General features: G+C 37.4%; 1 protein-coding gene across 1 annotated transcript; it reads left to right on the top strand.

The window, feature by feature from the left end:
- The first annotated feature begins 5,484 nt into the window (after positions 1-5,484).
- Positions 5,485-18,875, top strand: LOC128601789 (interferon-induced GTP-binding protein Mx2). Its single transcript, XM_053615163.1, has 12 exons — positions 5,485-5,680; positions 8,322-8,459; positions 8,773-8,927; positions 9,143-9,281; positions 11,058-11,256; positions 11,511-11,589; positions 11,679-11,801; positions 14,139-14,280; positions 14,702-14,860; positions 15,158-15,234; positions 15,415-15,666; positions 18,194-18,875. Exons 1-12 carry the CDS (start codon positions 5,491-5,493, stop codon positions 18,416-18,418), a joined length of 1,878 nt encoding a protein of 625 aa, XP_053471138.1. The 5' UTR covers positions 5,485-5,490; the 3' UTR covers positions 18,419-18,875.
- Positions 18,876-19,093: the final 218 nt, after the last annotated feature.

Below are 19,093 nucleotides of genomic sequence, written 5' to 3'. Positions count from 1 at the left end.
GGGTGAAGCCATCAGTCAAAACATATCGGTTTCTTTTTATTGGGATTGCTTTATGCTTCTTTCAAGCAAAATTCACACACCCAAATGGTAGTTTGCTGACGAGGAAATAAAAGACAAAGCAATAAAAATTGACAAATCATTCAGACAAAGAACCACATCCAGACAAAACACAAACAAAATAATACTGATACAATGAAAGAACAAAGAGGTAAAAGAAATAGAAATAGAGAATAAAATAAACATTCAGGAAAAATATTGCTTAGATAAGATGATAAATATAGACAAAGCACAACACGGAAACAAACAAAAGACTGGGACAAAATACTGCATGCAAAATAACATAGTATATAGAAGAAAGCGTCAGAGAAAATAACATACAAAAGGAATTCAAAGGGAATTCGTTTAAAGGAAACATACAAAAAGTACAAATAAAAGAATATGCACAGGAAAGAAAAACAGATAACATTGTTCAGAGAAAGTACTTTGACCACTACTAAAGACAAGCAGTTAAAATATTACAAAGACACAAAATACTCAAAAGTAATGCAGACAAAACTATACATACAGACAAAACAAACAAAATGATACATACAGACAAACCACAGACAAAATAATACTAGAAAATAGAATAATACAAAATACTTGCATTGAAGAAAATATTACATGCAGACAAAACTATTACATTTAAAGACAGAGCACTATTCTCTGAGAATATAAGGTAGATAAATCATTCAGACAAAATTATAAATACAGACTAAACAAACATAATACATAAACAAAAAACAGACAAAATGTATGGAGAATATGTAAATAAAAATAATACAGACAGCATATTTAGATTAAATAAAACACAGTCAAAATAAACTTCCAGGCAAAATACATTTAGACAAAATACTCTAAACAAAATAGCATAAAAAATATATAGGCAAACAAAGTAAATGCAAACAAATCTGACATTTGGGAAAAACCCTAAAGATAAACACAAACAAAAATAACACATACTGAAAAACACAGACAACTTAATGCAGACAAAATACAGTTAAAATATTACAAACAGACAAAAAAAAAAAACCCTCTAGACAAAATAATAAAAGACACTTTGTTAAGAAAAATAATACAGGCAGAGTAACAAAACAATATAAAGAGGCAAAGTATGTGGGCTAGGATAATACAAAGATCAAAGAAATGATACCTACAGGCAAAACACTCACACAAGACAAGACAAGACTCAAACAAAAAAAATAATTCAGACAAAACGTGAACAAAATACTAATAAAAAAACACTTAGACAAATAATACAAACAGATAAAACACCATAATACAAATAAAACAATACAATACAAACAGATAAACAGGCAAAACACAAACGAACAAAACACAGACCAAATAAATATTCCAGATAACAATAGTACTAGACAAATTATAATTGCACACATGTAAACAAGTAATCGGATTATGTTCATGAAATAAATCTCTTTTTTCGACAAAGAGCGTTTGTCGATTCTTTTTTTTTTCCAACATTTTTTTTTCTGACGATTTTTCAATGATTTTTTTTCGGAGATTTAAAAAAAAATTGCAAGAATGGAATGTTATTATTTACTTGCTTAGTTTAAAAAAAAACACCACAGTCATTTTATATATAATGGTGGAACAAATGCACATCAGCACACCATCATTCCAGTCAATTATCACACCGCTGCTGCACGCATACAGTATGAGAACATGATGTTGTGGTTTCTCCCACAGTAATCGTCACACAAATCGGAGCGATTCTTTCCGACAGTACGCGACTTCAAAATCATTTTGTTTTAATATGTTTCAAAGGCTCTGGACTACAAAAATAAGCAACGAGTACAGAAAAAAAAGGCATCCTGGTTTATATTAGACTCAGGCCTGATTAGGCTGCCTAGTCCCGAGATAAAAATGACACATGAAGAGGACCAGACACACACACAGACACACACACACACACACACGTATCACTATGGTGGTCTAAAACTATGAGTTACTCTGACTTAATACTACCACTCCTGTATACAACCATGTGGCCTAATCATTTTTCAAATGCTGTCTGCATTCAGTGTTAAATTTCCCTCAACACACAGTCACTCAATGAAGACATGCTACCACACACACACACACACACACACACACACACACATACAAAAACCAAGAATAGCTAAAATGTCACTCAAGGATTAAAATGGCATTTAAAAAGCTTCAAATTTACAATTCAACGTCATATCAAACTAAAAAGTTGCTCTGGTAGCTAATAATGTTGAATACTCGATTGTGATTGGTTGGAAAGTGTTGATTCGTTTCCTGTACCAGCAGCTCTGGCAGTAGCGCAGCTGCAAATCGCAGGTTTCTATTATAACGCGTTCGTTCTAATATCGTTATAGTTTCTATAGTAGCAGCTCGTTCATAGGGATTTGTTTACAAACCGGAACGGTTTACAAACCATGTGTAATTAATGATATGGGGATGTTAATCCTTGAACATTTAAGGAAGGAGTCTCCAGGGTCAGCTCTTTATAAGAGTCAGATCTAAAAGCTGGAAATATGAATGGATAAAATGAACGATGTGTCGTTCTTTAATCAAATCATTGTAATTTTCAACAAATGGCTGTGGCGTAAGAGGAATAACGCACGCGGAGGATGTGGGACGGGAAAATAACAGTAACAGTAACAGTAGCTCTCATTCGTCACACTGTTCCTGGCGTCGATTCGTTTCCTGAAGAGTCCAACGCGCACAGTGTGAGTGTGCTATTCCTTAATTAAAGCACACGTATTATGGTTTTTAAACGTGTCGCATTTTGTTTTAAAGGTCTCGTACAATAGATTTACACGCATCCAGGGTAAAAAAAACAACACTTTAACGTGCTCATAATTTAAATACGGCATTACCTTTTTTCACAAACGACTCGTTCAGGATTCCTTCTAAACTCCTCCTTTCAGAGAGCATACTCTGCTCTGATTGGTCAGATATCCCAGTGTGTTGGGATTGGTCTGTCAGTGTGTTTTGAAAAGGACACCCCCACTACTGTAACGAGTTTCAGCTCCTTCTGCTCCAGAGGCGGGGTTTTTTGTTACAAACCTACGTAGGTTAGTACAGGAAGTAAGTCTGTAATCACTAATGACTCGTTTCAGCTGTTCAGAATCGATTCCTTCTTTTGGGAGGAAACTACTCTGTTTGACGCTTGCTTCGATTTTTTAAACTTTGCAGACGTTTTTACATTCACAAACAGCGATGTAACATGCTACATGAAAGGTAATGTTTAAAAAAAAAACATAATAGGTGCACTTTAAATGCTGTGAAATGAGCGCGAGTGTACCTTAAGGAGCAAAAACTGCTGCTACAATCTTGGAGACTTAGCTAAACAAAAAAAAAAGATAAATATGCGCTCAGGGTTAAAATGTAAAACAACAACAACAAAAAAAAACAAAGGATTACGTGTCGTTTACTCACACGAACTTTTTTGTTCCTCAGACTTTTCTCAAAGCCAGGCCTAATGGGTTTTTTGTTGAAATCGACGGAAGGAAGCCGTGCTCAATGAGGGGAAAGGTGTGTGTGTGTGTGCGTGTGTGTGTGTATGTATATGTGTGTGTGTGTGTGTGTGTGTGTGTGTGTGTGTGTGTGTTTGATTGATTTAGACAGGAAAGGGTCGGGATAATACATGATACTCGGTAGACTGTTATCTAGGGGGGAAAAGGTCATTCCCATGAGCAAAAATAGACAATCGCACGAACGCTGGATGGAAACGATGATACGGTGAATTGTGCAGATTATTTATGGATGATGATGTTCTCTGGCTCGTTTGACTGTTCTCTTCAATTTTATTATGAGGACTTATTATAGTAAGGAACTTTAAGGAAGAAATGCTGTTATAGGGTAAAGATGATCAGCTAGTCTGCAGCGCATTATTTTCCTATAACAGAGCATTCTGAAATTTTATTCCGTCTTATATCACAGCAATTTATGAATTATTTATTTCTTTTCTGGTCTTACATTTTATCTGTTTACAGTTACATTTAATGCCACAAAACAAGTTAGTTCCTGTTCTGAGTTCCTGTAAGAGGGGATGTTCACTCTTTGTGGCATACTGCACACTGTTTAGGGTGTAGGGTTCATTTCTAGGGCATGTTGCTACATTTTCTAGTGGATATGGTCGATTTTTTAGGACACATTGTCTGAAAAGAATTGTCGCTTCTTAAGGTGTGTACACCATACACTTCCTGGGGTGTATGGTGACAGTCATTTGAAGAGCCGATTTGAACTATTTATGGCATATTGCCCCATGTTTATATCCCTTAGGGGATATTGCCAATTTTTATATGATGGATGATCACTGTTTCAAGCACAGTGCCATTTTTCTTAGAAGGACGGCCACTTCTTAGGGTGTATAGTAATTTTTGTAGGATGTACGGTCACTTTAGCACACATGGCTACTTTAATTTGGTCACTTTTGGGGTGTGTAGCCACTTCTTGGGGCATATTGCTGTTTTGTGCACCTAGACATTTTGAGCAAATGATAAAAGGCCGACAGCGCCATCTAGTGTTTAATACCAGCTACAGATCACTTTATTCAGACAGTATGACTACTAAGGACCAATATATATATATATATATATATATATATATATATATATATATATATATATATATGTGTGTGTATATATATATATGTATATATATATATGTATATATATATATGTATATATATATGTATATATATATATGTATATATATATATATATAATCTTACTATTACCACTTATTACATCTAAATGGGTTTTAATGGACAAACATTTTATTAAGCACATTTTTAAGGTTCAGTATGTCTACTTTACATGACATACGTCTATAAGGTCGCAGATATAGAAATAAAAGTCAGACAGAACTCAACTTTGCTCTATTTTGTGTCATTATGAATGAACAACAACAATAACAACAACAACAACAACAACAACAACAACAACAAAGTGACAGAAATGACAATATGGCCTAAACAGTTAAAATTTGAATGCCCTAAAACACAGATTCTGAACCCTGTTCCTGCACTTTAGTGTTTTTCCTACTCTGAATCTTAATCAGCTGATTACTTGACTCAGGTTTCAACTTTTAACGAATTGATTCATTTCTTCTTAACACATCACCATTTGCTGCTGTTTTATGCTATGCAACTTTGCCTTGAAACATTTGACAGAAACCCATGGGGTCTAGTCTGTATAAGCCAATACCATATACTTTGATTCGTTTCTCTAAGATCGACTCAGTCGAAAGAATCATTTGGTCAGTTGAAAGAATTATTTGTTGGGGGGGCGGGGTGTGGGATGGGATGATTCGTTTGCGTGACAGGTGAAGGAACCTGTCGCTCCAAAAAAAACACAGTGGAAACGGTGCTGCGTAAAAGTGCAACCGTAATAAGAAATAAGATCTAATTGTTAATACTTATTAATACTTATTTGCCGAGTTTCTCAGCTGTCAGAGATGAGCGCGAGCCTGAGTGAGCAGCATGAGAAGAAGGTGCGCCCGTGTATCGACCTGATCGACTCTCTGCGCGCGCTCGGTGTGGAGAAGGACCTCGCGCTTCCAGCCATCACCGTGATCGGAGACCAGAGCTCGGGGAAGAGCTCGGTGCTGGAGGCGCTGTCCGGAGTCGCTCTGCCCCGCGGGAGTGGTGAGACACCATGGGTCAAGATATTTATTTAAAAAATAAATAAATCATATATATAGCTATATACTCTCTCACTCTCTCTCTCTGTAAGAAAAGATCTCAAAAGTACAGGTAAAGTAAGAGCGATTATTTAACTTTTAGTGTAAAAAGAAAAGTAAACAGAAAAGTTATAACAATGTTATTATTACACCTAATTTTGGTGTAAAATTACACCTTAGTGACCTTGTACCACTGCAATGTCAAAATTTCATAAAAAGTTCAATATAGTAAAAAGTTCATTATACTAAAAAGTTGGGTACTCAGTGGGTTGGAGATACATACACAGATACACACTAGAGATGCACCGATGTATAAAAACAATCAATTCGTTAATGTTAATTAGAGTAATGTGATTTCTGTTTATGAGACCAGTTAATGTGAATCAACTTGTTGAAATGGAGAGAATAAAGTTTTTCTTTCCATTTTTATCCAGGAATTGTGGAATAAATTTTTATTCATTTAAAAGAAGGTATAAAAGGCATAACTATCGGCATCGGCTGAGAAATTTAGTATCGGTGCATCTCAAATACATACATATGCATACATACATACATACACAAACATATACATACATACATTCATATACATACATACATACATACATACATTCATATACATACATACATACATGCATTCATATACATACATACATACAGTACATACATGTACATACATACATACATACATATATGTATGTATGCATGTATGTATGTATGTATGTATCATTGCAAGCTATAACATGCAAAATCTGCATATGGGGTATCACAATGGGGTCTGTGAACCTATAAGAATCCAACTGGGATTCAAATTTCAAATCCAAATTTCAAACAGTTGTACGTGAAATTTCAGAAGAAGAATTCAAATAAGACTTCTAGAATAACAGAAAGAAAATAAGGTTTGTGTGTGTTTGGGGTAGTGGTTAATTAGTGCTAAATTGTTGAACTTAAAGCAGTTCACATTTGAGCGCACATTTGGTAAACAGGTGGATGTTTGTGAAGATAACCTTGCTGGTCGACATTTTTTGTTTAAAATTGAAAGGGAATAATTTGATCTGCTTACACAACACCTTTGTGCAGAACTGACTGCACCTCCAGCTATAAAGCACTCCGAGCCATACTCCACCCACTGCACAGTTCAAAAACATGCTGTTCAAAAAGTACTGTTAAAAAAAAACAAATAGAGGTAATTTAATATGTTTTCTTTTAAATTGGCATTTATGTCCTGTGTTTTTTTTTTTTAAACACAGTTATACTGTTGAAATTCAGCCATAAATTTGCAGCAATAATTTATAGTGTTGAGAAAAAAATGGGTGTGCCATGATAAAAGAAGGGAAAGGTTCATGCCATCTCAAAAGCTCAATGGTGTTTATGCGCAAGTCTCACACTTACACGCTTACACAATTTCTTTATTCTTTATTCATTTTTTTCCGAATTTGTTTAAAAAGAAAAAAATCAAAGAAAAAAAAAGAAGAAAGAAAAGTGTATTTTTTAACAGAATTAAGAGGCCCAAACCCTGAACAATAGCCCCAGAATATTTTCCCCTGAAGTTCCCCTGAACTTCCTTGTTGGCACTATGCATTTTGGTAGGGAGTGTTTTCCTGCCATCCGCCAAAACCTGTTTCGTCCATCAGACTGATTATGAAGCATGATTCCTTATTCCAGAGAGTATGTTTCCACTGCCCAGAGTTCAGGTTTGTCTTGTTGTGCTTGATTTAATATACTTTTCAATTCAATTCAATTTTATTTGTATAGCACTTTTTACAATAGACATTGTCTCAAAGCAGCTTTACAGAAATATCAACATGGTATACAGATATTAAAGGTGCGAATTTATCCCAACTGAGCAAGCCACTGAGTGGCGACGATGGCAAGGAAAAACTCCCTAAGATGTTTTAAGAGGAAGAAACCTTGAGAGGAACCCGACTCAGAAGGGAACCCATCCTCATCTGGGTAACAACAGATAGTGTGAAAAAGTTCATTATGGATTTATATGAAGTCTGTTTGGCCTTAGGAGCAGCCGTAGTCCCAGCAGTCTGGAATTAAAGAAGATTTGAGCTCCATCCAGAGGCAGAAAGGATCTGGATCTCTAGTATCTCCATAAATTCGTGTGGGGCTCGGCGAAAGGAGAGAGGGAGAAAAAAGATAATTATATACCTATTAGATATATATACCTATTAGCAATGGGTGTGGCTAAAACTCCTGAACTCACACATTAAACACACTAATCCAGTATGATTCAATACTGCTGAATACTGCACTGGACACTTTTTTGCCCCTTTTTTACAGTCCATCCTTACAACAGCTTTCTCATGCAGCACTGTTGTGTTGTCACTGCAATGTGTATCTATTGTCATGTGTATTCACTGTTGTGTGTATTTATTATTCTGTGTATATAGTTCTGTGTTATGTCAGTGTCTCACAATGTTGTGTTGTGTATTTGCACTTTACGTAGTCTTCTGTTTGATCTATTGTATACCAGCTATATAGAGGAATGACAATAAAAACCCACTTGTCTCGACTAGACTTGAAATAGAAAATACAAAACGCTTTAAAAAGTTGAGGAAACACTAACAGGGAAAATGTTTTTTCTGCCAATAACCAAACAGCTATAGTGACAAGATGTCCGCTCGAGCTCAAGATGAAGAAGAGCAGGAGGGAACACTTCTGGCATGGAAAGATCAAGTACGATGATTATGAGGAAGAGATTGGAGATCCAGAAGATGTGGAGCAAATGATTAGAAAAGGTCGTGCATGCCAATTTAGTGCTTAAATAGTTAAACAGATAATAGAGTATTATAAAAAAACACTAAATTGATCATTAGGATTATATATAATGAATCTGATTAAATAATGAATATGGTTTGTAAAATTATTAACAAAATCATACATACTCGCTCCTGTTGCTGTGTTATGTTATTTAGCTAGCTTTGTTTGGGCTTATAATTTAACATTAGCTATCTAACTCCGGTTGCTGATTTTCTCAAATGTTAGCTAGCTGTGCTTAGGGGTTTTTTTTGTCTTAACTATTATTGTCTTATGTGCATATTCTTATTTTAGCTCAGAATGAAATAGCTGGGACCGGCGTGGGCATCAGTGACAAGCTCATCAGCCTGGAGGTGACATCGACTAATGCTCCTGACCTCACGCTCATCGATCTGCCTGGTATTACCCGTGTAGCAGTCAAAGACCAACCGGAGGACATTGGAGAACAAGTAAATTTGGGTCAAAATTTATTTCATAAGGGACTTGCCTGGGACAGGCCATACTTCCCTAACTGATATGTCTTAATTAGGAATCAATTAATGAATCATATTAGTAGAGTGGTATTCTTAATAAATATGACACATTTGTAACATTGGAAATCTTGGTAAAAGATAAACTATTGTCGTATTGAGCCGTAATCAGCACATGCCTGGCTTTCTTTCAGATTAAGAGGCTGATCCAAAAGTTCATCGCAAAGCAAGACACCATCAACCTGGTGGTAGTGCCATGTAACGTGGACATCGCCACTACTGAAGCGCTGAAGATGGCTCTGGAAGTTGATCCAAATGGCGAGAAAACCTTCGGTCTGTGGAGCCTTTTCATCAGTATATCATTTTATATACAGTATCTCACAAAAGTGAGTACACCCCTCACATTTTAGTAAATATTTGATTATATCTTTTCATGTGACAACACTAAAGAAATTACACTTTGCTACAATGTAAAGTAGTGAGTATACAGCTTGTGTAACAGTGTAAATTTGCTGTCCCCTCAAAATAACTCAAAACACAACCATTAATGTCTAAACTGCTGGCAACAAAAGTGAGTACACCCCTAAGAGAAAATGTAAAAATTGGGCCCAATTAGCCATTTCCCTCCCCGGTGTCATGTGACTTGTTAGTGTTACAAGGTCTCAGGTGTGAATGGGGAGCAGGTGTATTAAATTTGGTGTCATTGCTCTCACACTCCCTCATACTGGTCACTGGAAGTTCAACATGGCACCTCATGGCAAAGATCTCTCTGAGGATCTGAAAAAAAGAATTGTTGCTCTACATGAAGATGGCCTAGGCTATAAGAAGATTGCCAAGACCCTGACACTGAGCTGCAGCAGGTGGCCAAGACCATACAGCGGTTTAACAGGACAGGTTCCACTCAGAACAGGCCTCGCCATGGTCAACCAAAGAAGTTGAGTGCACATGCTCAGCTCATATCCAGAGGTTGTCTTTGGGAAATATACGTATGAGTGCTGCCAGCATTGCTACAGAGGTTGAAGGGGTGGGGGGTCAGTCTGTCAGTGCTCAGACCATACGCCACACACTGCATCAAATTGGTCTACATGGCTGTCGTCCCAGAAGGAAGCCTCTTCTAAGGATGATGCACAAGAAAGCCCGCAAACAAATTGCTGAAGACAAGCAGACTAAGGACATGGATTACTGGAACCATGCCCTGTGGTCTGATGAGACCAAGATAAACTTATTTGGTTCAGATGGTGTCAAGCGTGTGTGGTGGTACAAGCGTGGTCAAGCGTGTGTGGTGGTGAGTAGTACAAAGACAAGTGTCTTGCCTACAGTCAAGCATGGTGGTTGGAGTGTCATGGTCTGGGGCTGCGTGAGTGCTACCGACACTGGGGAGCTACAGTCCATTGAGTGAACCATGAATGCCAACGTGTACTGTGACATACTGAAGCAGAGAATGATCCCCTCCCTTAGGAGACTGGGCCGCAGGGCAGTATTCCAGCATGATAACGACCACAAACACACCTCCAAGACAACCACTGCCTTGCTAAAGAAGCTGAGGGTGAAGGTGATGGACTAAACCCTATTGAGCATCTGTGGGGCATCCTCAAATAGAAGGTGGAGGAGCACAAGGTCTCTAACATCCACCAGCTCCGTGATGTAATCATGGAGGAGTGGAAGAGGACTCCAGTGGCAACCTGTGAAGTTCTGGTGAGCTTCATGCCCAAGAGGGTTAAGGCAGTGCTGGAAAATAATGGTGGCCACACAAAATATTGACACTTTGAGCCAAATTTGGACATTTTCACTTAGGGGTGTACTCACTTTTGTTGCCAGCGGTTTAGACATTAATGGCTGTGTGTTGAGTTATTTTGAGGGGACAGCAAATTTACACTGTTACACAAGCTGTACATTCACTACTTTACATTGTAGCAAAGTGTCATTTCTTCAGTGTTGTCACATTAAAAGATATAATCAAATATTTACTAAAATGTGAGGGGTGTACTCACTTTTGTGAGACACTGTATATACACCACAAATTACAAAGTTTGTGGTGCTTCTTCTTCTTCTCTAATTTTATTACAGAAGATATCTTCCATGAGCTTCTGTGTGTGTTGATTATAACAGGCATCCTAACGAAGCCTGACCTGGTGGATAAAGGCTCGGAGGAGACAGTGGTGTCCATCATCAATAACGAGATAGTTTACCTCAATAAAGGCTACATGATCGTCAGGTGCCGAGGACAGCAGGAGATCAAGGACCAAATATCTCTGAATGAAGCCATCAAGAGGGAAAGGGTCTTCTTTGAAGATCACCCACATTTCAGGTGCGCATTTTATGTTTCTTAGTTACGTCTTTTGAATTTTTATTTTAAGTCATTTATCTGGAATTTGTCTTTGGAATGTATTTTGTAGTTTAAAGGTTCAATATGTAGAAAGTCAATTTTTAATACACTAATGTTAACAATATTAGCTAGTACAAGGATCATTGTACTAATGATCATTAAAGCAGGAAAAATGGATGCAAAAAAAAAAAAAAACTGAATAAGATGAGTGTAGAATGTGTTTTATTTTCCCACAGAACACTGTATGACAGTAGAAAAGCCACCATTCCCAATCTGGCTGAGAAACTCACACTTGAACTCGTCTTTCATATTGGGGTAAAGATATTTTTTTTCCAGAATCCTGCAGATTTTGTGGTACACAAAAACCTTGGCTCGTAGTAAATTTTATCTATGTATGCATTAAGCGATGCCTGCCACAACTGGAGGAGCAAATCCAGGTGAAGTTATCTGAAACTCAGGCTGAACTAGAGCGCTATGGCTCAGGGACTCCTACAGAACCAGAACAAAGGATCTACTTCCTGACTGACGTGAGTGATACACACACACACACACACAAACACACACACACACACACACACACACACACAAAAAAACAACTTTAAAAAAAACCCTGAACTATATCATTTAACATGGCCGAATATCAACTTATATGTTCCTCCATTTGTTGTTTCATATTTTAACTGATGTGACGCCATGTGTATATATGTGTAACCTGGGTGTTACATATCTTCCAGAAGTTTTAATAAATTTTTATTTGGGGGACAAAAAAAAAAAACCCCAATAACTTCAGAACGGTTAAACCTATTGATCCTAAACAACTTGTACAATCTTATGCACAGCCTGTAGAATGTAGTATAAACTTTACTTTGGATGGTTACTTGGGTTAAATTTGAATGAATTTCTATTAGGAAAGAAAGTCAGTAGCTTCTGTGGGCTTGAACGTCTTGCTTCAAACAAAGTTGTGCAACATTATGGATGTTCTGTAGAATTTACTACATTCTTTATTTTGGACATTTAACTGTTTATGAACTGAATTTTTCTTAGAAATAAAATTATTTAATAGTTTCCTAAGAGTTGAACGTATTACTCCAAATTCAATTTGTAAAACATTTTGCCCCTTCTCTAAACTAAAAACTTCTGAACCTCTTTTCTTTGCCAGATTGAAATTCAGCAGCTTCTAAACAGTTGATCCAAAACCATGTACTGAATTTTACTGAAATTTTATTCAATAAAACAATTGCTTTCTGAAATGTGCTAGAAACCAACTTATACCAATATTATGTAACATTGCTAAAATATACTACACCCATCAATTTGTGAAGTTTTAGTGAAGTATTAGTGAATGATAATGCTTTTTTTTTTATTTGGAAAAGATTGGAAAAAAAAATCACGAGTTTCTGAATGGTTATAAGTTCTCCAAACCAAGTTGGACATTATTGTCTCTTAAATGTACTGCACTCTTAAAGAAACTCACTGAATTTTTAATGTTTTTTGTTTTTTAAATCAGAAAAATTCAGTAGTTTCTGAATTCAGTCCCTCCAGGATTTTGTGATTTTGCGAACTCAGCAATATTCATAGGCACTTGCAATTTTTCAAAATGACCACAGATTTTCTACAGATTTGGGCCAAGACTTGTCATGTGACATCATCACAACGCAGCATGTGACGTCAAAGCTCCATTCGATTCATGTGTGTCAAACATGAGTACAGCTAAATGGTCTCATTTATCCATACACATCACTGTGAAAAAAACGTGCAGTACAATTTTAGGCAATTGTTTTGGATCAGTAGTGCCAACTGTTCAGAAGTGATTGGGCTTTTTTTTCTATTAACCCTTGTGTTTTGTTGACATTACCTTAACTGTCTTGTTGTTTGGGATCCTAGAGACCCCCGTGTTGAATTATTATTATTATTATTATTTTTTAAATGAGCTCAAAATGAAAGATTTTTTTCTTTCAAATATTTGTATATCATTCTATTACCAGAGATTTCAAAACACTGTTCATTGAAAATAATTGCATTATTCACCCTCTTTTCTAACAAGAAACTGGGATTGCAATTTTCAGAAAGGTGAATTATGTAAATTATCACAAGTTATTATTCAGGCAAAAAGGGAAATATCTGTGGCACTGTATTTCACACCAAATGATAAATGCATTGTAAGTGCTTACATCAATGGATGAAAAAAACACCATCTGGAAACCTGCAGCATGTAGAAGGTGAGATGGATTCAATGACATATCAGAAAATCCTAGGAGAAAATGTCATGCCATCTGTGAGGAAGTTGAATCTTGGGCATCACTGAACCTTCCAACACTAAGTATACCTCAAATTCCACCAAGGCTTGGTTGCAGAAGACGTGCTGGAAGATTCTACAGGGCCATCACAGTCACCTGACTTGAACCCCATAGAAAGTCTCTGGTGGGATTTGAAGAAGGTAGTTGCAGCACGCAAACCCAAGAATATTACTGAACTGGAGGCCATTGCTCATGAGGAATGGGTTAAGATTCCTCAGGAACGCTGCAGAAGCTCTGCATCTCATTTTCAGCAGGTCATAACAGCAAAAGGGTGCGCTACTAAGTACTACAGATGCTCGCCATGAAGGGGTTGAATAATTTTGAAACTGGAGAAATCATTATAAGTTGCATTTTCAGTTGAATTTGGGGAAACCACTTGAAGCATTCGTTGTGTTGAACTATTTCAGTTATTTTTGTTTGATTTGTTCATTGCAAACAGCTGAAATATTGACAATAAACCTGATTTGCAATGGGGGTTGAGTCATTTTGATTGCAAAGTAATTTTCTGTCTTTTCCATAAAGTGTGGGTGTTTAAAATCTGAATAAAGATCTTTATTTGTTTATTAGAAAATCACAGCGTTTATTCAGGACATCCTCAACCTGACAACTGGAGAGGAGGTGAAGAGCATGTCATATATGAACATCTTCCCAGATCTGCGGAAGCAGTTTGATCTCTGGAAGAATGATCTAGACAGTGTAGGAGAGACATGTGAGTAGCAGTGTGACAATATATCCATGTGGCTGTATAACAAGGGCACTGCACTGCACTGATAAAAGGGTTACTAATTTATTGAGCACTTTGATAAGCTTAGGCTAAGTGTGGCATCTTTATTTCAACATGTAAATGGGAATTTTTCAGACTTCCTGAAAATTCATGCAAAAACGCATGAAAGAAACCCAATCAGATAGCTGAGAAGCTAGGGAGTGATTTCAGAAATGGTACATGTACTATACAGTGTTAAAGCTCATGAATAATAACAAAGCTAAATCAGATATTGTGATCATTTCATAAACTGCATTAAATGTGTTGCTCAAGACGGTATGATATGAGTGTCAAGGTAGTGTAAGATGGACTACACTGAAAGTCATGTCATGTACTTTTACCCTGTATACTTTGCTGAATTTTCTAGTTAACAAGAAGATTGAGAAGGAAATGCAGGCATATGAGGAAAAATACAGAGGCAGAGAACTTCCAGGCTTCCTCAACTACAAGACCTTTGAGGTGATAGTGAAGGGCCAGATCAAGCAACTGGAGGAACCTGCCATCAGGAGACTGAAGGAAATCTCAGGTATATGGTATTAATTAATGTATGGGGTCTTTTCTCAGGCTTTGCATTGTTTGTTTGCATTAAGTGTGTTGTGAATTTAGAAATTTAATAACAAGCTGTCATTAGCTTTATTCATCCAAAATGTTTTGTGCCTCTAAAGGTGATAAGTTGAAAACACCATGTCTTACCACTACTACTACTACTACAACATTATATTTCCACAGATTCTACATTTCTCTTCCACACTCCAGTTTGCTTTTTGTGTGTGTATATTAAGGTTTATTAAGGAAAGTTATATTTATACCAATCTGTCTTTAGATCTCATTAGGAAGGAGTTCAGCCAACTGGCTCATTCCAACTTCCCAGGTTTCCCCAATATCCTCAAAATGGCAAAGGTAGGTCCTCATATTTACACCCACAAATTTTATAGACAAACTCTGCCTACAGTTGCTGGACCATGAGCACAAAATAACAATACACAATAAACGTGAGGCAAAGACCTAAGACATTAATCCAGCTGTCAGGAAATATAATTTTCAAGCATGTCATGGTGTGATGGTTTTTCATTGTTCCAGACCAAAATCGAGAACATAAAGCAGGTGAAGGAGTCAGAGACTGAATCAATGCTCAGGACCCAGTTTAAGATGGAGATGATGATCTACACCCAAGACAAAACGCATAACGATAACCTGAAGATGCTGAAGAGCAAGGAAGAAGGAAAAGAGAAACAAAAGCTTGCTCGCTCTCCTTCTCATAGGTTGTATAATCACTCAGACAGTGAAGGCATTCTTGAGGAACTGACGTGCCACCTGAAGTCCTACTTCAGTGTAAGTGATTATTAGATACAGTTCATTTCCTTTCCCATTCATCTGCATTGTTTGCATGTTTGACTATAGTCAATGGGGACAACCATAAGTGATACTGCATTCTAAACCTCATGCTACTTTGAAATCCTAATTTAGAGGCTTAGCAGCTACTTTGTTTTTTGGCAGATTATTCTAGTTCACACATGAAGTGAACATTCCTTTAGTCATATTAGACTATGTGTCATGAGTCGTGGTTGAGCCAGAAGCAGGTGCAGATAAAGACTTTTATTTAACCAAACGTACTATGAAACAAATACACTAAGACAACTTGGAAAACCACTACGGCAATAAACAAAACACAGAGACATGAACAACGGGAGTCTAAGACAACGAAAGACCGTGAATCAGTGCAGACAATGGCTATATATACACACACGAGTGCTCATTAACCAAAACGTGAATCAGGTGCAGGTGGTCATGTGACATGTAGTGCAGTGCAGTGGCTGATGGGAAGTGGAGTCCAGAGCTTCCTGATACGTGACACTATGATATTGACAAGAAATGCTGAAATATTATAACAAACCATTCAATTGGAGAGGCACAGTCTCAGTGGTCACAATGGACAGTGCACAGGGAAGGCAATTGAGGTAGTGAGAGATAACCCCTTAAAAGGGAGATGCCAAAACAAAGGTACAGAATGTCCCACTCAGGTATATCCCCGGGTGGTGTGGGGGTAGTTTGGGGGGGCGGTGGGTTGTGGGTTCCACAACTGGACAGAAATATAGACAACAACCGAAACTAATGGAGTAACAACTATGACTGTGGTGTGTGCAGCGTCACACACCCTACACCCCACCTGAGAACAGGCAATATGAAGACCATTTGGTTACAAAGAGAGTTAATGGCAACAATTTGATGAAGATGTTGAAGGGGTCCTGGAATCCACAGGCAGGGCTGATGTAGACCAGAAGCTATGGAGCTATGAGCAACCATCACCAGCATTGCTTCTGAAAGGTTTGGCAGAAAGGAACAACAGGTGAAATCATGGGGGGCCTGACTGTCAGGGGGTAAAGATCAGCCAGCTAAGGCAGGAGCTGAGGTTGCTAAGGTGGCCGTAAAAACAGGTGAGGCAAGAAGACAGGGCTGCGCTAGCAGAGCTTCAGAACATAGCTTCTGTAGGAGGGGCATGAGAGGGCCAGGAAATGCACAGCCTTCATTACAAATACTTTCAGATTTATCAAGAAGCTACTTGGGCAAAAGAAGGAGCCACCTTGGTTGCTCCAAAGAGGAGATAATCAGCACCTCCATGACACCTATAGTGCCAAACATGGCCTTTAAGAGGTGCCCCAGGCTCTTGCAATGTGGGATAGAGAAGGGGGAAGGTGGCCCAGCAGTGGAGATGTTTAGGTGTCTGGATCCCAAAAGAGGAGAACTCAAATAACATCAAGCAGTTCAGGACAATCTTTCTCAGTATTGAGGGCAAAGTATTTTTCTTTTTTGCTTGCCTGACACCTGACAGAGTTTCTCTGGAGGAACTCCTATACGGAATACTTTTGTCCATAAGGGGGGATTCCCGAAGGTGTCAGCATGTATTGAACACCCAGCTGATCCAAGAGGCAAGGGAAGGTAAAAGAGACCTGTTTGTTCTGTGGCTGGACCTCACCGCTGCCTATGGTTCAATCCCACACAAGCTGGTGGAAACTTTACTGGTCAGCCATCACATTGAAGGTTATGTATCCGTCTTTAGACAGATCTGACTATACTAACAATACAAAAAATAGCAATTCACATAAACAGTCAAACAATATAAATCAGGTTCATGATTAAAACACCTGGCATCCAAACAATTCTCATTCTTCACACTGGTCTGCCACTTATGCTCACATATTGACTTTTTCATAACGAGCAGCTGAATTATATCAAGCATACCCAGAGTTATCCTATGACCACCAGTGAACATCTTGCATCTCTAGGGATGAAAATTCAGAAAATATACATTCCATTCAATAAGTGTGTAAATATGGACTACCACTGCTATTTCACAGAATTGTTTGGTTGAGGATAAGGGTTGTCTCAAGACATTTTCTATATGGTCTTGCCAAGTATGGTCTTGGTCTCATACGATAGTTTGAAAAAATAATGTTCCTGTTGTCTTTACTTTTCCAATGCAAAAAGTTTGACAAGAAGTACTTTCTTCTAAAAACACAGCCTAATGCACAAATGAAGCTAACTAGTTTAAGATAGCTAGCTTGACCTCAAAAAAAGACTTAATGGTTTTTGGTGTGGCTCTTTGATCATTATTGGGCCTCAACCCCCTTAATACTCTGTCAAGACTCGATTTCGTCTAGCCCTGGTTTATGAATTAACAATGAAATTCTTAACAACACCTCTATTTGAACAGACTTCTATTACTTGTTGCCTAATTTAGGCTTAGAGTTCCAGTGCAAAAGATGAAATGGGCAAATGTCAGTACACCATACATGCATTATCTTATTGATTCTGTTTGGGCTAGTGGAATTAAATGTTACTTAACTGAATATGTGTTTAGATTGTGACTAAGCGCCTGGCGGACCAGGTTCCGATGGTGATCAGGTACATGATGCTTCAGGAGTCAGCGGCACAGCTGCAGAGGGAAATGATACAGCTCATACAGGACAAGTATAACATTGAGGAGCTGCTGAAAGAAGACCTTGACATCGCCAGAAAACGGAACAACCTGCATAGCCGCCAGAAACGGCTGACAGAGGCCCTCAAATACCTGGCTAAGTTTTAGAGCCAATCATAAATTTTAACAAACAATCTGTTTTGGCAAATTTTGGTAGAATTCTAGGTTTTAGAAATGATGTAACTGTCAATCACTGAAGGAACTGCAAAATCCCTTTATGTTTTTGTTTGTTACTACATTTTCAAGGCAACACAAAGCAATTTTCTGTTAAAGCAATTTCTTTCTGTACGGTGCTGAGTCTGTCATCTTGGATTTTTTTTTTAAGGTTTTATACTGCTTTCTAATCCATATACTAGATACACTTCCAAATAAACAATTTTAACGGCATTTATAATGCATAATAAGGATGTCTTCATGATTTCTTAACATTTACATTATGGAAACTGCATCCTATGCTTATCCTATAATTTATGCCTATCCTATACTGTACTTAAAACCATCAATGGTGCATTTATAAAGGTTAGTAATTGTATTATAACTCACAAGAAGTATTTATAAGCCGGCACAACATAACTATCAACAACAATATAAAATAATTCACTAATTGGACCTAGAAATAAATCTGCATTACCAATAAGTAATTATAACAATAATATAATAACATTATAAAAATGCAGGCTGTATTTTTATGGATACATTAATGGAACCATAAGACAGACTAATTAATACTTATAAATTGGTGTATAATGCATTATGAGCATGGGCACGGAAAAAGCAAGTGTA

The sequence above is a fragment of the Ictalurus furcatus genome, chromosome 26 (assembly GCF_023375685.1).
Source record: "Ictalurus furcatus strain D&B chromosome 26, Billie_1.0, whole genome shotgun sequence".
Taxonomy (NCBI): domain Eukaryota; kingdom Metazoa; phylum Chordata; class Actinopteri; order Siluriformes; family Ictaluridae; genus Ictalurus; species Ictalurus furcatus.
This window is presented reverse-complemented; position numbering and strand designations above follow the sequence as displayed.